The 25,277-nt window shown below is 33.8% G+C and overlaps 3 protein-coding genes across 3 annotated transcripts; 1 reads left to right on the forward strand and 2 right to left on the reverse strand.

The window, feature by feature from the left end:
* Nucleotides 1-1,075: 1,075 nt before the first annotated feature.
* On the reverse strand, nt 1,076-3,945 carry JMJD5 (Jumonji domain containing 5). Its single transcript, XM_088269547.1, has 4 exons — nt 3,488-3,945; nt 3,234-3,391; nt 2,327-2,969; nt 1,076-1,355 (listed from the first exon to the last, which is right to left on the reverse strand). The coding sequence occupies exons 1-4, from the start codon at nt 3,743-3,745 to the stop codon at nt 1,098-1,100; spliced, it is 1,317 nt and encodes a 438-aa protein (XP_088125673.1). The 5' UTR covers nt 3,746-3,945; the 3' UTR covers nt 1,076-1,097.
* Nucleotides 3,946-4,062: 117 nt separating this feature from the next.
* LOC148303680 (uncharacterized) lies at nt 4,063-14,952 on the forward strand. The gene is made up of 7 exons (XM_088269561.1): nt 4,063-4,798; nt 7,300-7,484; nt 8,751-8,961; nt 9,567-9,698; nt 10,669-10,864; nt 11,840-12,072; nt 13,166-14,952. The coding sequence occupies exons 1-7, from the start codon at nt 4,244-4,246 to the stop codon at nt 13,820-13,822; spliced, it is 2,169 nt and encodes a 722-aa protein (XP_088125687.1). The 5' UTR covers nt 4,063-4,243; the 3' UTR covers nt 13,823-14,952.
* Nucleotides 14,953-19,339: 4,387 nt separating this feature from the next.
* On the reverse strand, nt 19,340-25,257 carry LOC148303681 (small integral membrane protein 14). The gene is made up of 4 exons (XM_088269569.1): nt 25,085-25,257; nt 21,122-21,221; nt 20,179-20,370; nt 19,340-19,553 (listed from the first exon to the last, which is right to left on the reverse strand). Exons 2-4 carry the CDS (start codon nt 21,194-21,196, stop codon nt 19,506-19,508), a joined length of 315 nt encoding a protein of 104 aa, XP_088125695.1. The 5' UTR covers nt 21,197-21,221; nt 25,085-25,257; the 3' UTR covers nt 19,340-19,505.
* Nucleotides 25,258-25,277: the final 20 nt, after the last annotated feature.

Raw genomic sequence — 25,277 nt, forward strand, 5'->3', positions numbered from 1 at the left:
GAGTGAATGGTGCACTAAAATCAGTTTTAGCAAATAAAAATCTATCAGCGGAAGCTAAACTGGCAGTACACAATGGAGTTCTGGTTCCAACCCTTATGTATGGAAGCGAAGCATGGAGTTGGCAAAAGAAGGATGAAAGCAGACTGAATGCAGTCGAAATGCGATCCCTCAGACGAATGTGTGGCAAAACGATGTGTGATAGATGTTCGAATGATGAAATAAGGAAAGAATGTAAGGCTGAGATAAGCATTATCGATAAAATTAAGAAAGGTGTGTTGAGATGGTTTGGACATGTGGAGCGAATGAGTGAAGAAAGAACGGTTAAACAAATTTATGGGGCAAATGTAGTTGGAAAAAGAAGCAGAGGACGACCGAGGAAAACCTGGTACAATCAGGTATGTCAAATACTAGAAAGCGGCCGGGTCAGGAGTCGTAATAATCGTCGGGTATGTATGAGGAGATGCATGAATGTAGAAGAGGCAAAGAATGTTTGCAAAGACAGAGTGGCGTTCGATTCTCTCTGCCTACCCCTGCGGGGAAGCGGCGTGATGGTTAGTTAGTTAAATCATTTGATTAATTGAAAAAACTTATGCCTTGGAGGGAACTTTTCTTTTTAAACTTAGTATGGATACCCTTTAGCAGAAATGCCTGCAGTTTGGCTACAACTTTAAAATTATTTATTGATTTTGCTTTAATTTGTAGAACTTCATTTTAATTTATGTATGAATTGTTAAATCAAACACAGATTTTTTGAGTCTACTAAGTTGTATTTTATTGTTAAAAACACATAAAAATTAATATTGTGATAATTGTTTCGCCTAGTTATGGCATTTTCAATATATAATTTTCAATAACAATATAATACAACTTAGTAGACTCAAAAAATCTGTGTTTGATTTAACCATTAATACATAAATACTTTAAAATTACACTGGTAGCTCTTTTTTACTCTCACATACAGAACTAAAGAATAATTAATAAAAACAAGTAGTATAAGAGAAATATTTGGTTATAAAAATTATTAGAGACAAAACAAAGCTATAAAGAACTTAATAGGGTTTAAATAATATTAAAGTTTTTTTATGAAAAAATAGTCTTTATTTCCACCAGAAACTGACAGAAAAACTAATAGATAATGATTTCACATAATGCCACCAATTTGGAGGTATATAAAGCATCTCTCCCGGCTTTAAAATGCAAAAATGCGATTTGGCATTTTTGAATTGAGGATACTTGACGAAGTCTGGTTGTGTTGGGTCCACCTGGGCTGTATTGCTTAGCATATTATCCGTGTGACAGTAAAGGTAAGGAGTATCTTGGGGAGAAAATAATATAATTAACTTTTCACCAACGACCTGAAAAAAAGGAATGTTTATTCAACTTTTTATTTATTATTTTGAGAAATAAAAAGACTTTGTGTTTTGATCCACTCACATTTTTATTAACCAACTAGTTTCGGCAACAACCTCTTCAGGGTTTAATTTATGACTTTAAACTCTGAAGAGGGCAACAGGTTTTTATTTCTCAAAATAATATATCAATATGATCCACAAAGTTAATGCTTTCAATATTCAAAACAAAACTTTTCATTTATATAAAAAATTAACACCATGATTAATTCCATCACAATAACATGTGATGGAATTGCATTCCTACTTTTTTTTGGAAATTACATTGGTTACCTATTCTATATACTAATATAAATTTACGAAACAATAAAACCACACATGCACCAACTAGTTAACTAATCATCCCCTATGTTTTTTGACCAAGTTTTTTCAGATGGGCAATCCATTAAAATCTAAGTATCTAAAAATATAAGGCTAGGCTGATTATTCTGTAAAAAAGCTATAGCAAACCCATAGGCGTTTGTCCACTATCCACGTTTGTCCCATTCGGCAGTACGGTTTTGAAAAATGAAAACGACTACGACAGTTTAGCGTGATCAAATTTACGTGCAACGTGTTCACGCACGGATCCGAAGAAATATGGACAAAAGCACAGGCCAATCATCGTTTTAAAACGCTTACTGACTTACCGGACGGTAAAATTCCGGGTAGTGGACGAACGCCCATAATTAACAATACAACAATGAATAAAGCCTCCCCCTATGTTCCTACTGATAAAAATAAGAAACGGTTTCTACCCCTCTATTCATTCTTCAATGCCATAACTCTAAAATTTAGAATCAGCTTCACATACGGTTTTTGATAATGATGCGGAATGCATCTAAACACGTGTCACGATAGATATTTAGAAAAGTGGTGTTTGCTAGGGAAAATTTAAATTGAAGGTAATTGTGATATTATGTCACTATATATATTACCTGGGAGAGTAAGTTGTGTTTAGGGTCAAAGTGGAGAGGAGATATTGTTCCACACGGCCCAAACCAAGCGTTTACGTCAGTTTCGTCTGAAGATTCATCCTCTTCATGCAGACAACAGTATTCAGGCTCTTTTATATCTCCAGACAATTCCGAGATCTGGTTGAATAACTGGTGTTGTGCCAAGTATCCCACAGTTGAGGATTTCTTGAAAATTTGCTGTTTCATAAAATCTCTAACCGTCATGAGTTTTTGTGTCCAGTCTTCGTCCGTGTATTTTGATCCCAACTCGACAGGAATGGTTCTGTGACCTGCTTTGTGCATTATGTAATTCATATCAGGCCACAGTTTCAAAGCTGGCCAATGGTTCATGCAATCCAAAAGGATAGCTGGAATTTTTGGTGTAAAATATTGACAGTAAAATTTTTCAATAGATGGACAAGACTCCTTTATTATATTGGAGAAAATGTCTAGTTTTTCTAAATGTTCGGGATTTTCTGTACTAGCTGAAGATTTTACAATCATGTCTTTCAAATCCATCTCATAAGTACAGTATACTGACGTCAATGCTGGATCATTCGGATTGTTTTCTACTTTTCTTTCAATGTCGTCATGTTTTTCAGAACTGTTGTCAGATGTATTTTTGCTAAAATAAAATATTTCATTAAATTACATAACCATATGTATAATTTTTTTACGCATTAATCTTTTTGTCTATTACTATGATTATAATTTCATTGTTTTAAGTTTTTGAGTTTGTAACATTTTGTTGAAAAATAAATTCCATTACATGTATGTACCGGAATGTCTAGACAAAGATATAAAGGTCAAATTGAACTGGATAGCAAGTTTTTAACTAGAAGAACCTATATGCTATTCAAAATATTTAGTATAAAAATGCAAAACATACACAGTTTTCCATAACGATAACAAATGGGCACATTGGTGAAGTAAATCTTGCATTTTACACAGCGGTGCACCAAACAGTAGGCCATGGTCAATTATTTCAAAGGCCATGTTAAATGCGGAGTCAGAAGACAGATCATTTTGTTCCAGATATGCAAGGACCTATAAACAGTACAATAAAGAGTAAATCAAATTTAAATTATGAATTGAAAAATATGATAGAACAGATTTATAAGTTAAAAATAAAAATAGTTATACCTTAAAGAAACTCAAAATAGTCACACATCGACGTTCATTAACCGACACGTCTTTCCAGTGGCCTATATTCAAGCGTTCATGCATTCTGTCTAGGGAACTTTGTATTAAATATATTTCATTTGATGATAAAATTTCTTTCGAAAGAAACTTTTGTTTGCACGATTTGATAACATAAAGCACAGCATGATCGACTCCTGCCAAGTATTTTGTTTTTATAAGAGGTATGAGTTGAATAAGCTTTTTAGTTAGTTCATCCATTTAATTCATTTGAATAATACAAAACCAATAAATCTGAAAAACTTCTAGAAATCATAGGAACAACGATTTAATTCACTTTTCCTTTTTGCGTATTTTAGGTTATTTGTAATGAAAACATATTTAGTTTATTTGATGTGAACAAAAAACTAATGCGAAAATTCAAAACAGAACCAACAGCTGACAGAAGATTATACACCACTACAGCTACCGATTATATAAAGATTATACATATATACTAGTATTACGTCATAGACAATCTACACGTAGACAACACAGGTACTTACTTTTAAAACGTCCATAGAGTATTTTAAATCTACATAGACAAACCAATATGGCGTAAAAGTCAACTGTCAGTCGGTTGTCAATTTCGAGTTTTTGGCTAGTTTTGGTTTGAATGATGCATTTTGTGTAAAACACCATGCAACTATCCAGCGAGAATTTCAGTAAAATCTTCTGTCCGTAATTTATACTTTTGACCTGATTTTGCTCTACTTAACCATGTCGAAAAATAGAAAAAAAGGAGTCGATGACATGATATTCGAATTAGAGAACGGCGAAATTGAATCTAATTCATCTAGTGAAGATGCTATATTAACGAACAACCCGGGCCTAGCGAGCAAAAATTTTGATAATAATTGTCTTGGAGATGTGGTATACAATGAACCAGTAATGCCTGTTACTTATGAAGAGGTGCTAATCCGGGAACGCAGTCCTACATCGACGGAATGTGATAGTAATAGCCAATCAGCGAACATTGCAAGTACACTGGAAATGAATGAAAAAAAACCACTAATGCGTATCAGATTCATGGACAAAAATATCGCAAGACGTTATAAGCAGAAGATTAAAAGATATATTTTGCAGCTTTTAAATTCTGATGAAGAATTTTCACATTGCGATAGCGATTCTGATCAAGAACTCACAATATGGCCTTCAGATTCTAACGCCAAAGAAGACACTACAGACTCCTTAAATTCTAACCTGTTTGTTCTTGACACTAATCCTTCTAATGTCCCGATGTACGATAACATCGATGTTCCAGCTTATAGCAAGGTGATTGGAATCATTTTCATTAATTAATAATCACTCAATAGATTGATTAACACCATTAATTGTCACTTTGGAGTGAAACATCTTAAGGCGCAGTGGGGAGCAGTTGAAAGGAGAAATGGATGAATCGTTTATACTCTCTTCATTGCATACATCATAGACAGTCTACGTACATGTGTATCATACTTCAGCTATCATAAACCCATAATTTCTTAGAGTGTGAAATAATTGAAACATTTCATTTATTTAACCGGATCCACGCGGCTCGCATAACCGTATGTGTTTTCATAAAACATGTCCCATACGCGGCTGACATAACCGTATGTGTTCTTACATTGCTCCAAGTTTCGAACCTCAGTTCAACTTAGAGGGATTTTTTCATGGTGAGGAACTTTGGATAAAATAATACGTCAATCCTTGGCCTTATGACATCTGTTGAAATATCTGACTAATAATTTGTAACATCACAAGGATAAATAAAAGAACAGATCCCTGATTTTTCTTGCCGTCGGTAATTAGTCCGCGCCATTATCATGCCCTATATCTGTCTCACTCTCGACGCTACGCATCGCCAGTGGGTAAGAGTGACACACGATGCGTGCTTTGATTTATTTATGATACGATCTTATTTGTTTATATTACGATATATTTCAAGAATAATGTGACACAAGTGTATTATAGAGTACCAAAAAGGCACGATGAATCCCATTGAACGTTTTTGTTTAGGAAAATAAATCGTTTCTTAACTAAATACATGATAAAAGTAATCATTTTAAAAACGGTGAAATACCGCCGCGTACGGGCGTCTCTCAGGTACAAAGTTGACGCGGTTAAAAGGTTAAGTGATATAAAAATTAAATTTCAGTTAACCATTTTGTGATCCTGAAATTTAAAATTGTCAGCTACTGCAAAGATAGCTATGCATAAAATCAACTGTTTTAAGGGTCTAAAAAATTTCACTTCCAATGCGCGAGAATCTCACTTTTTTTTCACATATCATTCGTTCACAAATTACTGACTCGTCGCAACTATTTACAGCTTTGTAGGTGTCTCGATTTGATATGAAACCTCTTTTGTTCTTTTTATATGAGAGGTAGATGATTTCGTATATTTGAGAAGTATGTTTTCTGTATGAATGTATGGAAGTGAAACATGGAGTTGGCAAAAAAAGGATGAAAGTAGACTGAATGCAGTCAAAATGCGATCTCAGAAAAATTTGCGACAAAACGATGTATGATAGATGTTCGAATAGTGAAATAAGGAAGGAATGCAAAGCTGAGATAAGCATTATTGATAAAATTAAGAAAGGTGTGTTGAGATGGTTTGAACATGTAGAACGAATGAGTGAGGAAAGAATGGTAAAACAAATTTATGAGGCGAATGTAATTGGAAAAAGGAGCAGAGGAAGACCGAGAAAAACTTGGCACGATCAAGTATGCCAAATACTTGAAAGTGGTCAGGTTAGGAGTCGAAACAATCAGCGGTTATGTATGAGGAGATGCAAGAGGCGAAGAATGTTTGTAAGGATAGAGTGGTGTGGCGTTCTATTCTCTCTGCCTACCCCTGCGGTGAGGCGGCGTGATGGTTAGTTAGTTTTTTTAAATGTTTTTCTTTCCTAGAGGAAAGATTGATAAAAATTGAGAAAGGAGAATAAATTGTGGGAACAGAGTAAGCGGTGCATTGAAATCAGTTATAGCAAATAAAAGATAAATTGGTAGAGGTAAAGATAAACACAATGAAGTCCTGCCAACCAGGTAGTGAAGGGTACCAACCCTAATGCATGGAAGTGAAGCGTGGAGTTGACAAAAGAAGGATGAAGGTAGACTGAAATCTCAGAGATAAATGCAATCTCTGAGATAAATGTGCAGCAAAACGATAGATGTTTGATTGGTGAAATAAGGAAAGAATGCTAGGCTGAGATAAGCATTATCGATACAATTAAGAAACATGTGTTGAGATGGTCTAGACGTGAGGAACCAATGTGTGAAGAAAGAATGGTAAAATAAATTTAGTTGGCAAGAGAAGAAGTGAAAGACCGAGGAAAACTTGGAATTATCAAGTATGTCAAATACTTGCGGTCAGATCAGGAGTCGGAATAATCGGCGGGTATGTCCGCCTCCGTATTGCAATGGTCAGCATGCTCGCTTACCGTTCTGGAGGTCCCGGGTTCGATTCCCAGGGGGGTTTAATAAATATAAGTGATTTTTTCACTCTAATATTTATTCAATATTACACTGGACTGGTACCTGAAGTGGAGGGCTGATCACCTTTCCTTCATGTGTAATCGATCGAGATAACACTGCGTTTATATGAAGCAGTGCCCTATGCACCATTGGGGTGCGGTAAGGCTTTAAAAAAAAATGTATGAGGAGATGCATGAATGTGGAAGGGGCGAGAAGAATGCTTCCAAAGACAGAGTGGAGTGGCGTTCTATTCTCTCTGCCTACCCCTGCAAAGAAGCGGCGTGGTGTTTTGTTAGTTTGTTAATTATTTTTATTTTTCAGAAATTTGATGTTCTTCATAGTAAAGAGACTTTAAAAGACAGTGAAAAAAAGACTCCTAAGGTTGGTCCTTCCAGAAATCAGGAATGCTTTAATTGTGATGGCAAACATACATTAAGAGATTGTCCTTACCCGAGGGATATGCATAGGGTCAACCAAAAAAGGAAAGCCATGATGTCAAAACCAGGGTATGATAATTAAACTTTTTTTCTTTATTAGTGGCCATAGCCATTTTGTACATCATATATCGCTCACTCCTTTCAAGAACGTCATAAATCAAAAAACTTGATTTTTCAGGAGAACGTTTTTAAAGTTTAAAAATATAATACAATTTATAAAAGTAAACATCAAGCCACTTATTGAACTTATTACTGTGCAATAGATCTTTTTAGGTTAGACCAGAAGGTTTTTTCTCCATTTGAAAAAAACTAGTTTATTTTTAAAAAAATAATTAAACAATACTTTTCTTCAAAATGCAAAAACAACACTATCTGCCCTGTAGCGGGTAAATATTAGGTTAAAAATATGCCTCTTTTGGTGGGATATAGTACATTTTATGGGCATTCCGAAAACATGCACAACTAAAAATTGACAATTTTTGATTTATGACGTTCTTGAAAGGAGTGAGCGATATTACAAATTATTAAAGAAAACACTTGTTTTTTTTTACCACTTCAGTTTATTTTATGACGACTAGTTTCTGAAGCTAAGCTTCCATCTTCAGGTCTAAATGTAAACTGTTTACATTTAAACTTGAAGATGTAAACTTGGCTTCCGAAGTGGTAAAAAAAAAGTGTTTTCTTTAATAATTTCAACATGTCTTACCGTAAAGTAAATGCCGAAAAAATATTTTGTACTTTATGATAGAATAATATGTTTTCTCTTTTTAAATATATTATTGGTTCCAAAAGTTTTTATCTAAACAAGGATTAACATATAAAAAACAAGGAATTATGCATTAGCCTGATATGTATATTGTAATTTTTATTGCTTTATAGTAAAGATATGATATATTTCAGATATCAATATGGTCCCCGAAATTACGTTTTTAGGTCTTTTTTATCCCCAGTTTACTTTAAAAATATCGGATCTGTGATGCTTCTTTTTTTTGACATTATTCACAATCATCTGTTACGTGCAGTTTTGACATTTTTTTCATTAAGTCATTACAATTTTTACAAATAAATTTAATTTATAATGTTTTTTTCAATACCCCCAATTATACATTCCCTCCATTTAGGTTTTTGTATGCAAAAAATCTCATCTATTGTACATGATTTTCACAAAAAATAAATAAAATTAAGAGTTTTTTTTTCAATTTACGTTTTCCCTCCATTTAATTTTTTTTCTTCAATCCCTTAAAAAAGAAAGGTTTCACTGTGAATATTTTATAATATTATTTCTCACTTTACAGTAAAATTCTTGTTTGTTAATATTCTCTTGTTTGGCAACAGGAGATACCACACGGAGGAGCAGAACAAGGGGGAAAGTGGGGAGATGGACCTTGTGGCGGGGCGGATCTCGGGGGCCCTGCGCAGGGCTCTGGGGCTCCAACGACACCAGCTCCCGCAGCATGTGTACCGCATGCGCACCCTCGGCTACCCGCCCGGCTGGTTACTCAATGCTAAGATTCAACACTCCGGGATCTCTATCTTCGATTCATCCGTAACTATATTATCCAGTCATGTCACAATCCAATCAATGGAAATAGAATATTTATACTTAATATACGTACACATATATTTACAGTATATACGATTATTAAATATCGTGGGTATACTGGCAAAAATGTTAACTCTAAAATCCCTGTTTGAATAATCTCTGTTATTTAAAGTTTTTAGCCTTAGTAAAATTCTTCATCTCTCTTCAAACCCTTATCCGTACCCCAATGGTGCATAGGGCACTGCATCATATAAACACAGTGTTATCTTGATCGTTTACACATTAATGAAAGTTGACCAGCCCTCCGCTTCAGATACCAGTCTAGGGTAGTATTGAATAAATATTAGAGTGAAAAAATCACTTATATTTACTTGACTCCCCCTGGGAATCGAACCCGGGACCTCCAGAACAGTAGCTGAGCGTGCTGACCATTACACTACGGAGGCGGAAACTCGTACTGATCTATAAAATATATTTTAAACCCATTTTGAGGTGTACAATCAATTTTATCATCATCAATATTATGTATGTATTTGTATAAAAAAGCTAAATGAAATATGAAACATCTGTCAGACCTTTTTGTTATTAATTGTGTTTCCTGTTTCCAGGGTAAGGAGGTTGTGGATCCTCAGGATGAAGATGGCGAGATTGCTGAAGAAGGTTCCAAAGACAAATATGATGTTAAAAAAATTCTGGATTTTCCCGGATTCAACATCTCTGCCAGTTCTAAGTACATCGATGTAAGCAAATATATTTTATATAAAAATATATTTTATATGTGGGAAAATGCCTGTAAATGGCCACGCTGAGGTTCGCCACCTAGTTGGCCGCGTTTCCCGCGGAGACGCAAAGAGTAGGATAGCGCATGAATGCAGGATTGCGATGTGGAATGTAAGATGACGTATAGATGGAAAGATGAATGAACTGTGTGATGTGATGGAACAATCGGCGGGTATGTATGAGGAGATGCATGAACGTGGAAGAGGCGAAGAATGTTTGCAAAGACAGAGTGGTGTGGAGTTCTATTCTCTCTGCCTACCCCTGCGGAGAAGCGGCGTGATGGTTAGTTAGTTAGTTAGTTAGTTAAATATATTTTATTTTAATGATAACTTTCCAAATATTTTACGTAATGTTACATGCTACTTATTGTCGTGTAATCATTGCATTTTATAATAAAATAATAATAAATGGCAAAATTTTTGTGTATATTATATTGCCCGAGTGGCAAGTGTGCACTTAAATCTGCCAGCATCTTGATTATTCATAGCTTTTAAATTTAAATTAAATTATAAATAAAATATTTGTTTTTTTTACTACTTGAGTATAATATTGTTACGACTAATTTCGGAAGCTGCAGTTTATCTTCAAACCCGTAGATGGAAGCATTTGTATCTTTTGAAACTAGTCGTAACAATAGAATTCTCAAGTGGTAAACAAGTGTTTTTATTTTAAATAATTTAGTTAAAGGGTTAATGAAAAAACATCAAAAGTCTATTGTTTGAAAAGTTAGTTACATTAGTTTGAAATTGCCATAACAATTGTCACAAATTTTATTTTTAACTCTAAAAATCTGTGTTTGATTTTAATATTTAGTATATAAATTAAAATTCTACGGGTAATTGTAGGGTATTTTACATATAACCCTTGTAGGGTATTTTATATAATTACTTAAAGTGTTTTTTGTTGTTTATAATGTGTGAATAATGTTAGGAATGCGAGTTGTTTGGGTGTCCTGCAATGTCTGAGGAAGACAGCAAGAGTGCGATGCTGGAGAGGCTAGCGCCGCGCCGCGCTCTCGCGTACCGCCGTAAGAAGCTGGCCAACGCACAAACCTCAGCTCCCCAGGAGACACATCCGCTGGACATCAGCATACAATCTGACATGGACATTGATGAAGAAGGCCAAGGTAAGTTATCAGCGTTTAATTTGAAATAAATATATTATTCAATATTTTTATAATTTATATTTGAAGCACTAACTTTGTGATTTTCCATTTTATAATTAAAATGTAACTTTGTTTTGAAATCACTATTTAAAGTGATTTTAAAACAAAGTTGCATTTTAATTATATCAATATTTTTATTTTAAATTACATTTGTAGAATGTGGGTTTAAAACAAAATCGAATGCTGATTTTTTTTCTACATACATGTTTTTTATACTCATTTAAATTTTTTGTGAATTAAAAAAAAAATAATTAATATATATTTACATTCATAGAAATATAAATATGTTTGTAAATATTTTTCACCCCAATTCTAAGTCATATTTTTTGCATAATTCATACACCATTTTTGTACAAAAGCACAAATAAGACAACCATTTCCTATTAAAGCTTAATATACGTTAAGTTGCAACTTAATTTTCTTTAAACCTCGGTAACATTTGACGTAATTGTTTTTTTTCTTAAAGTACTATTTTTGTATTGAAAAAATAAGTTTTTCTTCTGAATAAATGTGTGGGTTTGAAAAGAGTTTTTCAAAAACTCAAATTCCAATATATATTCTAAAAAAAATATGTCCAAAATCACGTCCGAACTCTAGCGCTAGATGCATTTTGAATTTGAAGATGGCAAGATCTCCCTTAACGCATTTCAGACGGGTGTTTTTTATGCCTGCGTACCACTGGTAATGAAATTTGATAATTATGTACATATACATAATTAAGACCTTAACAAAAGATTGGTACATAATATTCATGTAAAAACATTGGATAATTCCTTCTTTGCGGACTTTGAAATGAGGCCAGCGCAGAAGGTAAAAATACCCTTCCCGTCGTTAGGCACCAATCGACCGAACGGATAGAAATACCTTTCCCATCTGAAGTGTTTTAAAATGACACAATGTTTGTTGTTGAGGTTATGTTGTTTTTTATTTTTCCAGACAACCTCCGCCGCATGGCGCCGTGTATGCACCCAATGCCCGCGGCTGCCCTGCTGCTGCTGCCCCCTCCTCCCCCTCCGCCGGAGGAGCAGCCCCCCGCGGCCGACTCGCAGCCTCCGCCGCCCCCTCCCGACGCGCCCCCGCCGCCCGACGCGCCCCCGCCACCCCCACCGCCCCCCGACATCCCTCCCCCTCCCCCGCCAGAGAGCCCATTACCATTGCCGGAATTGCAGGTTTGCATTTTTTTATTTTTCCTTTGCACTCGCACCTTAACATATCCACTTAAAAAAATTCAATTTCTTTAAAAAATTACAGAATTTTGTTCTTGTTTCCACCAAGTGTCTTTATTACCAATTAAATTCAATTTTTGTAAAAAAAAATAGTGGTATATTTACCCATTTATACCTATCACACGGATCCATGTATCCAACTCTCGCCAGCAGTGCACGCACTAGACTGACGCGTTTGCATGTTGATGTGTGCGATCACGGACCTGTGTAGTTGGCACCATGCGCTAGACGTATGATACATGGATCCGTGTAGTAGGCATGCAAAGTGTTAATGCCATGGACCAGAGTGCCATATTTGCCCATCCGCCTTATGTTTAATTCTAGATTTAAATTTATTTGTTTATAGTTTCAGAGAAATAATAAATTTCATTAATTGATTCGACAGTCTCTTACCAGTTAAATCTATCAATTTTTAATTTAAGTCTTATTTAGTAAATATCACTATGTACATATTTCTTAAAATATATTGTGAGATGTGTTTTGATACATTCCACATCATTTTCAAAGACTGTATGTGAATATAAGTCTAAATTTTAGAGTTGTGTCATTGGTACACTGAAGTTTGAAGAGGAAGTAGGAGTTGTTTCTTATTTTTATTTGTTTATTTGTTTTTTTTTATTTATTTCTTATCAGCGGGAACATAGACAATAGGGGGGAGGCTTTAGTCATTGTCATATTTTATGTTTTTGTTAGTAAATACCATTTTTTCTTAAAATCTATTGTGAAATATTGTTAATTATGGGTTTATTATTATACATATTTTTATTTAATTTTCTGGTTTCAAATAAATGTATGTATATATTTGAATATATATCTTTAATTTCACTTTATTTTACTTTTAATATATTGTTTTTTTCTTTTACTGATTTATGTTATGATCTTATTTTTTCAATCTATTTTTTTTAAATATTGATAAAAAAAAAATATTGCCGAAGACCCTTAGTTGAAGACCTATTAGTATTATAAATTTGCCTGAACATTGAAAATGTGTATTATTACTAAAAGCCACATTATTCCACGAGTATATATTTTACAGGATGAAGAATTATCCCTTGATGACCTTGAGAACCGCAAGTTACAACTTCTAGCGGCGCTAGACAATTCATCCATCAGCGTATGTTCACCGCAGAGCGAGGCTTCTAGTAAAACTCCCGAAATCTCCCAAGCCCTATCTTCCGCTTTCCCCGACGAAGAGAGTTCTCAAGAATGTGTGGCCATCTTAGCAGCGGAATTGGGGAGTGAATTTGGTTCCACCAGTGTCACCAACTCTCCCAGTGTTACCAACTCTCCCAGCTTTGCTAACTCTCCCAGTGCTACCAACTCTCCCAGTGCTGCCAACTCACCCAGTGTTGCTAGGTCTCCTAGTGTACCCAACTCCCTCAACTTTGGTAATTCACACAGTGTTGCCAGCTCGCCTAGTGTCGCCAAATCTCCTAGCCTTACCAACTTCCCCAGCGTTGGCAGTTCTCCCATGACCCCGAGGTTGGGTGGAGTTCGCCAGAGCGCTCTCGGTACTCCGATTGTATCGAGCTCTATCAATAAGCTTCCATCTGACATCAACTTTGCTAAAGATATTTGTGACGTAATCAACTTTGAAAACTTGCCCGATTCAACGGGAAAGTATGAAAAAATAAGTGATTTTATTAAGAAAGTGAGGACCGTAGTGCATAAATTGCAAGAAGAAAATATTTAAATTCATAATGTCGACTTTCAAAAAATCGCAATTTAAAAATCTTTACTACAGGTTTTTAATTTCAAATATTGTTTTTGTTGATTAAAAAAAATCATTCAACACCTCAGGGGATTGGATATTATAACTATCATATACATATTCGTAAGTCATTAAGGGACCAGTCCACATTCAACTACGGGATAATGAAGATTTACAGCTTAGGACGCAATGTGAACTTACTCAATATTATTATGAATGATTATCATACTGATAATTTTTGTTTTTTTGTTGTTGTTTTTTTTTTATTATATTTAAAAAACAATTCTCCCAACTGGATCCGTTCTGCTTGTTTTTGTTTAAATATTTTTTTCAGATACATATTGTGTAAGTGTAAATTGGCGTGAAAAAATCATTATTCCTATACTCCTATTTTTTTCACAAGTTTGTGAAGTACAAAGTTCCTTTGTGCATAATACCAGCCAAATTGTGTAATTTTCTAAACTTGTATTTTTTTATTAATTATTATTTCATCTCCCTTTGTATATTTTTAGTGATTTATTATAACTACTACTGCTTCTACATAATGCTGTTTTCCTAAAAGGGTAGGCGGTGAGGATGCAATGCCACATTCGTCTGTCCTGACATACACTCCTAGCTTTTTCTATATCCATACATCTAGTTATACAAGCTTTCTGGTTATAAAGGCTTTTTTTTAATTCCGATTGATTTGATAGTGGCCAGTTTTTGTTGGTCACCCTCATTGTGTTCTCCCATTCATGTTTGCCAAATATGCTCTCTTTGTCTTTTTTCATCATCCATTCGCTCCTCGTGTCCATACCACCATCAAGAACCCTTGTTAATCTTTTTAACTATCCCTAACTCAGCCTTACATCCTTTTATAAAATCTTGATTTTTAATTGTCATTTCTATTTTTCCACATACTCATTCAAGGGATCAAATTTCAACAGTGTTCACTCTGTTTTCATCCTTCTTTTGCCAATTCCATATTTTACATACATCAGTGTTGGCAGTAGTACTCCATTGTGAACTACCAATTATTGTGACTTATTTTTGAATATAGATAAGTAATCTGTTTATAAGACTTTGTATATGTACTTCTGAATAAATTATGTATTTACATTTAAAAAAAATGTTTTTAATATTTCTACTACAACATAAATTACCAATACCAATTCAAATATCAAAAATGCGGTACAATTAAAAAATTGTTGCCTTTTTATTCCCTGCATCCTAACACTGTCTCTTTAGGGATGCAAGTCATAGCACCTCAACAACGTTCAGGGCAAACAACTAAAAAGTTTAAAAAACAGGCGCCTGAGGCACACACTGGGTGTATAACTTCGTCAGGAATTTGGATGTTAAGTGAAGAACGCAACAGCCCCTTTTATCGCAAGTTACCAAAAGGAGAACATGGACATGGTTGGGACACATCCTGAGAATGCCGCCTGAAAGCATTAACCCCCCATGTCTCTTCTTCAAACCCTGAGAATTTTATCACCCCGGTAGGCCGCTGACAACCATTCACTCAGTGAAACCTCAGGATGCTGAACTGACCCGGGAGGAAGTCGAGGAAATACCGCATGACAGAATGGCTTTGAGACGACTTGTAATGACAATATCCTCCACCAAGGGATAAAACTCTTCCAACTTGGATAAAAAAGAAAAAAATCTGTTCAAATTTGTAAATGTAAAACTCATAAAATCTAGATTGCATAGCTTCTAAATCCTAAGGATTTAGATGTTATGCAATCTAGATATGATATGAATTCGATGGTGACTGACCGGAGCATTTTGTTGTAACGTAACATGTTACGATGCGAGCATTCAGGCAGTCAGTACACCGAGCCGAGCTGCTCGCCGCTCGTTCCGAATGCTCCATCCGAAGTCGGATGAAATTTTAGGTCAGTACCAAGGTTGTCAATCTGTGGGAAATTCCCCGAACTGCGGGGAATATTTTTTTCTTCATCATCTGGAGTAAGCTATAATTTATTAAAACCACAGAACCAAGAACCACACCTTCGTCGTCCGACATTTTAACTCAGGATTCATACAGATTTTGAGTTATTGATTCTATACAAATTTAATGCAGATTTCTAGACTGTAATTCAGATTTTTTGGTTTGGCATATTGGTTTGGCTAAACGAGCACTGATCGCGGCCAGTCACCGATGCCGTAACGTTGTAACGTAGCATGCTCGCCGCGAGCGATGTTACAACGAAATGCTCCTGTCAGTCACCGCCCTTAGATTTTCTAAGAGATTATCAGAACATATGTAGGATGTATGGAATTAATGTATGCGGGATGTCCAGAAGTAGGAAGTCACTGGAGATTTAATAAGTCAACGACATTTCTTTATAACCATAGTGTTTTATTTGAATTATTACACAAAATACACATCAATTTATTTACATACAAATTGTACACATTTCAAGAACTTGGCTAATGTTTTTTTGTGAATTAAAAAGATAAAGAGAGTTAGTAGTTCAGTTTTTTAGCTCAGGATTACTGAAATAAAACATGAATATAAAATTTTAATTCCACTTAATACTTAAAGAGTAATAAATCAAACCATAAACAGATTTCGAACGATAGATGGTTGTATAAAAATTTTCAAGAACCGAGAAAAAATTGAGTTGCGAGATTACCACCTCAAAATTTGTGCTGTTCTGAAAAAAAATATTTTTAACTATTACTTCTATCAACATGGAAGAGCATAAATAAATTTCTAATTAGCTAGCCAAAAAGTTGAGCTATTTATTCATAGGTAGTATATAAAATATCAAAGATGAAAAATCTCATATCGACATCACCAATAAATAAAATCACAACTGAGTTGTTGATACAAATATTGAGACAAAACTTTTTTATGCAATAAGAATGATCCAACAAAAACTGAACTCTTTTTTGAACTGAAAACTAAAAATCATTGTTATTTTGAAAAATAACCGATTTGTAGGGTATTTATGCATTTATAGGGCGATTGTCCACTACTCTGAATTTGGCAGTCCGGTTTTGAAAAATGAAAGTGACTACAACAGTTTAGCGTGATCGAATTTACACGCAACGTGTTCACGCACCGATCCAAAAATATGGACAAAAGCACATGCTAATCCAAGCCAATCGTCGTTTTAAAATGCTAACTGACATGCCGGACGGTAAAATTCTGTGTACTTCCGTGTAGTCATTTAGTAATGTTGTTGAATAATTCAGTAACTAAAAAAACTTCAGAATCACAATTGATATATTTTATTGACATTGCAATTAGTTTTGATTGAGCGTGAAAAATAAGATCTGAATGCCAACTCTAGAATTGACGGAAAGCTTTGGGCGCATTTTATGACGTGGTGCAGTGTTCCTGTCAAAATATTGGAATATCAATTTTCAGTCTGGCAAACGACTGGATGAATTATTGAACACTTAGCAGCGAAATATTACTACAAAAAAGCTGGTGGTGTCAAATTGGAAGATCTTGGTGGTAGAGTGGCCGTACAAAATTGCTAAATTTTGAGAAGTTACATTTCCATGAAACTTTGGTGCAAGACAGTCATAAATAAATTAAAGCATTTCTCCACACTTTTTTGACAAATATTCCTCCATGGCAGATTGTATTTGTCACCATTTACAAAAAATCAAACCTGCGAGAGAAATGTCAAGAGATACAAACATGATGCTACCTCTAGATAGTTAAATCAACTATGGGTCACATACTTGCCGTAAGTGCATATAATGTATTATTTTAATTTTATTATTATTGTTAATTTTAAATTGCTCTATTGTAAAGTAGAGAAAATCTGACTTTATTTTTTGGAGCTGTCAATATTACATAACACGAAAATGATATCTCCAATATTTTATTATCAGGAAAAAAAATTGTGCATAAAATTACTTAAAAATAATAAAATATATATTTATACATATCTACCCAAAAACCTTTTATCACACAATCACGTATTGTATAAGTTTAACCCATCAATGCACACTGATGCAACCACATTTTGCTTAGTATTTTTTATTAGAATATTTAAACAGTAACTTACATATTTTTGCTAATACAAATCAACCACTTATATATTTTAAAACAACATTGGTATAATAGGAAGCTGTTGTGACGACTATTGGACAGTTAACTTTTAAAATCTTGAGTACATGCATTTGAATATACAGAAATAAAATATACAGAATAAGCATACTCATGATATTTATATAGCGATTAGCTTCAAAACCGGTAGACATTATAATAAAATATTTATAGTGATTTTAAAACAAAGTTGTATTTCAATTATAAAATATTATGTTATTGATTATTTTAAATGTTAGTAAAAAATGTGAGATACTTAAATAAAAATAATTATTATTTGTTACTAAAAACAAATTTTGTTACTGTGTCCACAAATTAGAATGTATCTTGAGACGGGAAATGGTATATTTTTTGCCACTATATTATAATCGTAATTTAGAGACTCAAATACGTTGAAGCAAGAAATAAAATATTAATATCTTGTGGTATAATTCGTACTCCCAAAAACATTATTAGTGATTAATAATACTTTGACAAGGAAAAATATAATAGAAGCAATAATTATGCATCTCAACTAATTGCGAAAGGATATAATCCTAATGTAAGGTAAAATAAATATTTAAAAAAACATTCTTCCATGTTTGTATACAATGCTCTACTTTAATCGCTTTGAATTTTGTGCAAATTTCAGGGATCAATTAAGTATAAAGGTTAAAGAATGCTTCTACTTTACAACTTACAGTTTGCTAGTTTTTTAAACAACTTTTTAAAGTATTTTTTTAATTTTTCAATTACCATTCTCGAAATATAATAAATGTGCAATTTCCCTTAAGCAATTTAGTAATCTATATCTCCTTTAAATTATACAGCACAAATTTAGTATCACATTAGTTTTCATTTGCGCCGAGTATACAGTCAGTAAGTTACCAAAACATCATTTCAGTTTCAAATATAAAGCCAAAATAATATTTATAGATGTAAAAGTAGGTTAGATAAAAAGAGCAAAAATAAGTTTTACATGTGACTTCCACATGTAAAATAATAATAATTTGAATGGATATTTATATTACAGTATTTTAAAATATATTAAATAAAAAGGTGCATTGAAATAAGATTTATTGGTATATTTGATATTTAATACAAAAGCATTGGAATTTGTATAATAATGATGTATTTATAATTAGGAAATTGTTAATTGGTTTTGATACAATTTTCCATAGTGAATATCATCACCACGCTTTAAATAAAGCTAAGCTATTTGCATATATATACATAAACAAGGTAAAGAAAAAATATTGATAAATATAAGCAATTTGAAATAATATATTTAAAACAGATAAAGAATTAATTATTATAAAGTCATATTAACTCTATTAATAAAAATACAGGTTTCTCAATCCTGCTGATCTACAAAGTTATACATACATAGTAATACATACATTATAGTTTTGTCGGGACAAATATGCGCATCGTTAACCACCAGTTTCAGGGAATGTCTGATTTAATTTTGGCTAAAACCGACTCCTCATTTTCCCTTTCAAAGGGAAAGATTATTATTGTTTGGCAGTGAGTCATATTAAACTTGTAACTGGCAGATCTATAGCATATTTTTCTGAGATGTTGTCAAATAGTAGTGGATGGCATTTATCTTAAGCGATTAATTTATTAATTGGTTGCTGGAGGTGGCGGAGGGGGGGGATGTCCACTGGGCCCCTAGAAAACAAAAATTAATTTTAAAAAAATTCAAGAGTACCTACCTATTTACTTGCGATAGGCATTTATCGGAGTCCGCGACAATAACTATGGGACCACAACCCCAAAATTATTTGAGTAATGGCAATATATAATACATATATATCAATGTATGAAAAATGTGAATATATGTTAATGTGCACATTTTTTATACAGAGTGGAAAATCTACATATTTGTATGTTCATTTTTACTATCATTTATTTTATCGGACACTGGATTATTTACCCTACAGATGATATATGAATTTTATAGGTGACTATGGGAGTCTGTCATTTAAAACGATACATATTTCATCTCAAGTTGAGGCTACGGATGATTTATCAATATTATAGGTGTCTTAACTCGAGATGAAACCTCTATCATTATTCAAAAATTAAAAGTGAAATTTTAGTTAAAAATGGATAGATATTACCATAAAGTGACTGTCGAATTAATTAGTGAAATCTATTGTTTTATATGAACAGACTTCTGCATCTTCTGTCGTATAAAACGTAAGATGTTTCATCTGAAGTTGAGATACCTATTATATTTGTGTAATCTCTGAAATAACCTCCTTCACAATCAATAAATTAATTTAATTTTTACCTGATTATCAACGACTTTCTCATCGAGTGCTCGGGTCTCGGTACGCCGAGGCCTGAGCACAAACAGCACCATGGCAAACATCATAACGATAGTCATAAGGATGAAGTTGTCCGATGTCTGCGTTGGCTGACTAAATCCGGGCAGTTCCTCCAGACACTCACTGTTAGTGCAGTACGCCTGGCCTTGCCTTAACTAAAATACCCAGTAATCAAAATCGAGTGTGTTAGAACCACAATTAGAATTCTATAATAGAACTTTATTGGAAAATTTTAACCCTTTAACACACTTCGGACGGGAAAGGTATTTCTACTCGTTCGGTCAATTGATGCTTAAGGACGGGAAGGGTATTTTTACCTTCTGCGTCGGCCTCATTTCAAAGTCAGAAAAGAAGGAATTATCCAATGTTTTTTATATGAAAATTATGTACCAATCTCTTTGTTAAGGTCTTAACTATATGTACATAATTATCAAATCCCGTCGCCACCAGCAGCATAGTTATCAAAAAATACCTGGCTGAAGTGTGTTAACTGATAAGTTTTAATGCAGATTTTATTAGAAAAGGAGCAGGTTTTTTTAATTATTTTAAATATATGATATTATGTTCAAAACATACAAAATAATACCGACATTGGACGAGAGAGTCCACTCCAGTTCATACGCATAGAGCCACCCTTCGAGAATACATTCAAATACATCATAACATAATATGGGAAAATCAGTTAGCTATTTCTTCGTCGGGGTGCCCGTACCAGGTACGAGCAAATCCGCAAAGGCCCATTTGTGTTGTTTAAACTCTTGAACAGTATGAACAATACAACGACCACTAACTAGTATGTCACATTGAAATCCCAATAAAACAATTTTTTAAATTTTTGATAAAAAGGTTCTTATGCAACCAAAATTATCTAGCAGCTAAATGAATATTATCAAAAAATAAAATTACCAAAGAAAGCAAGCGCCGCATGGCCAACTCATGGTTCCAGATGCATTCGCATGCATCCATGCCATCATCACTCATAATTGCAGTTGTGTTAAAGATTTAGCTGAAAAAAAGAAAACAAAAACATATTCATAGACCGTAGTAAAACCCCTTGAATCTTTTTAGACATGTATTTTTGAAGAATTGAAACAGCAATAATTAGCTGAGCTGGAACGAATACACAATCATAAGGAAGTCTGGTAATCGATCTGCTACCAGTCACTCTTGGTATAATCGCATTGGAGGTTAATTAAATAGATAATGAGAGAGTCTTCACACAACTTATAGACACTATGAATACACGGTCACTATGGTTTGAACTATCAACTGCACTGTTCTATTTGCCGGTCATGTTTTTACCCCCTTAACAACAACAAAATTACGAGACACATTTTTTTTTTTTTTAAATACTTTATTTTACAAAATATTTTTCAAAATAACCTTAGCCCCAATTTTCAGTGATCAAAAAACTTTAGTTTCGCTAGTAAAATTCTGTCATTTTAAATGATTAGTTACAATATTAACTATCTTCATGACTACATTTTCAATGCAATAAAAGTGCGTTCCATCGCTACGTTAACGGACCCCAGCACATTGCCCCTGATGTTATATTTTACGAAAAAGGCACTATATAAATTATCCGAAATATTATTTATCTCAATACAGTTATGGAGAGTCATGAGAGTATTGACTCTCATGACCCCTTAATTATAAGGAGAATCAAATATGTATACCGACATTGTCAAATTCTAAGAAAAATAAATCTTACGTCATAAAAAGTTCATACTATGAATGCATGCAAAATTCTTGAAATTGGGTATTCATTGACATTATAACAACAGTAAAAGTGATCAACTCACACAATTTTTACTGTGCAATATTTTTCTTTGCATTGATTACAAGGCATTTCTTAAAATAGATTTGATTGTTGCATTTTTGCCACACGCCACTGTTTGACAAATTATTTAATTTCTGTCTAGTAAATTAAATAATTTGTCCAACACACAGCTAAGTAATGCGGATTGTGTTGAAATATATTGCTGTGCGATTAAGAAATCAAAATATATCTGTGTTGTTTTTCCCTCTTCATATAGAAGTATGTTTTTCCCTTTTCAAAACGTACGTATGGAGTGTGCTATTGTATGGCTGCGAGACATGGTGCCTATCTGAAAGAGATAAGAATAGGCTGAATGCGTTTGAGATGTGGACCTATAGAAGAATGCTCGGGATATCCTGGAGAGACCACATCTCCAACGACGAGGTACTACGATTAATCGAAGAAAGATTGCACCAACTCGCGACTATCTCCAAGAGACGCGCCGAATGGATCGGTCACTTTTTAAGACAAGAGGGTTTCCTCCACATAATAATAGAGGGGACGATCGAGGCAATAAACAAGAGGACGTCCACGCCGCCAATATCTAAGCGACTTATCCGAGGACATGGGCTGCTCGACGTATGAGGGGCTGAAGAGGGTTTCAGAAAATAGACCAGAATGGCGAAGGAGATGTTGTCTGTTGCTGCAGACCAATCCGCAGGATTGAGACCAGAGATAGAGATAGAAGTGATTGAAGATATTTTCAAACAATATGAATTTAAATAATGTGAGAACTTATGAAATGGAGCTATATTTACATTAATTTTATGAGCGGCGTTCAGTCGATTTCTAGTCTTGGATATCACTAAAAATCTTAAATCATAAGTATCACGCCCTTCGTCGCAGTAGCAGGCAGAGAGAATAGAACGCCACACCAATCTGTCTTTCCAAACAATCTTCACCTCTTTCCTCATACATATTCGCCGATTATTCAGTTATTATATAGCTGACTTTATTTCAAAAGTATGACTTTTTGTATTAATAATTTTTTAGTATATTTACGCTATTGTTGTTTTATGTATGATTTTTATCTATTAAATGGTAGAATTTTTTATTGTTTTTCAAACATAATTCAATTCCCTGATTCTTGTTTAAAATTTCACTTCGCCCATGGATAGTATATTTTAAATCATAGGTATCAAAATACAAATTATTTGTAGCTTATGAACAACAACAAAATTATACTTTTGTATTTCACCATTTTTATTTTGTATGTAATTTAGTCTTAACGTTATTGTAATAAAAAATATGTCAAAATTAAATAGTGTGTTGCATGAACAAATTATGTCATCTTTATTAGTGGTGCAATGGGTTAAGTAACCACAAAGAACTGTTAAGAGCGCTTGTGCACTACACGGAATTTTACCGTCCGGCAGTCTGGTCAGCATGATAAAACGGATTGGATTGGCTTGTGCTTTTGGCTGTCATTCTTCGGATCGGTGCGCTTGATCGGTGCGTGATCACGGTGCGCGTAAATTTGATAATGCTAAACTGTCGTAGTCGCTTTTTTTTTAAACCGTCCTGCAGACGATAAAATTCCGTGTAGAGCACGAGCATTCTAACGCTAATAATTTTGCATATCTCAAATATTTTTGAAATGTGTGTAATTGCTGTGTTCTTGAATCCTTTGGGTACATTTTTGCACACAGAGACATGAATTATAGCGTGTATCTTATTATATTTTGGCCATTACTCAGGGATGTGCATTCCATACAGGCAGAAAAGCAGTGCCTATCCTAACTTACCCGCGTGACACATAAAAATGCAACCAGTACCTACCCTACCTTACTAAGTATTAACTAGCTTACCTTACTAGCTACCTTTATTGCCTACCCTGGTAAATAGTACCTACCTAGCTTACCTTACTACCTACTTCTACTGCGTACCCTAATTAATTCTGTGTGCATGTCACTGCCGTTAGTCTGATTATGTTATTTTAGTATAATACTTTCCTTACATTTTGTTCTTAAAAATACTGAGCATCGGTGTAAAGAAATTATATATTTTGAAAAAGGATTACCATTTAATTTTAATTTGACTTGATGTTTACCACTATTTCTTAAAATCACCGTATATACAATAGATTTTAAGAAATAGTGGTATTTACCAAGCAAAATTAAAATCATAAATGGCTAGATATTACCACAAACTGACTGCGGAATCAATTAATGAAATTACCTAACGTCCGAGTGATTCTGGAATCTAGCTGCGGCTTTTGCAGCACCGCTTATCATGGCCCTACTTAGGCTTCAACTTGGTAAGTTTTAGACCCTATACCTACTCATGAGCGGATTTACTCTTTATGTTTAAAGTTACTATAATTTCACGTAATTCTTGAGTGAAAATTGTAGGCAACAATACTCGCTATTAGGATTTCAGTTCCTCACGATAGTTAAAGACATGTCACTGTAATTTACAGTGGTGGCCTGATGACCCACCTTTAAAATGAGACAATCCCGACCAAGCTGCGAGAATGGTAAGCAGAATTACAATTTTTTTTATTGATTATGCCTATATCAATAGGCAGCAACGAAGACACCGTGAAAAAGATATAAACACATATGTTTAATTTAAATGCTAATAATAAACTACTAATGGTGAAATTAATATAATAAACAAAATGCTTGCTTTACTTAGCAAAAATGTCATAATAGATAAGTTATCTGTAATTCATATCTCGTGTGAGTATTTCAACAACGAAATAAACACAATTTTCAAGGCAGTATTTAAAGTTATTATTTAGATCAATACGATACAAAAACTTGCAATACAGTGCCAATTTTTTTTTCCACGAAACCAAACTAAGTACATATAGAAAAAAATACAATGTTTCCGTGGATACAATTTGGCGAGCAGCTACGAAATTATTTAGCATCAAAATCTAAATTAAGTAATTGCGTCAATTATAATGATTATTACAGCTGCCAGCGTCATAAAATCGGAATTTGTGAACAAAATAATGGAAACACGTAAATGTCAAACTGATAGATAAAACTATCATATGTTCCGTATTTACCTATATATGTGAACAGTAATAATAATTTACTTACCTGATTAAAGTTACAATAAGTCCGATTTGGTTCCTCGATTTAAACACGCTGTGAAATTTGGCGAATGTGAAATGCAAGGAGAAACAATTTTATATTATTGACATCAACAAAACACGAACGTCTTGACAAGTGTATTTTGCAGTTGTGGAACCGAACGAGCCCGAATGAATGGCGGACTTAACCGAACGGTGAC

This window comes from Brachycentrus maculatus, unplaced genomic scaffold, assembly GCF_059751285.1.
Source record: "Brachycentrus maculatus isolate JH-2025_06_01 unplaced genomic scaffold, ASM5975128v1 h1tg000357l, whole genome shotgun sequence".
In the NCBI taxonomy this organism is placed as follows: Eukaryota; Metazoa; Arthropoda; class Insecta; order Trichoptera; family Brachycentridae; genus Brachycentrus; species Brachycentrus maculatus.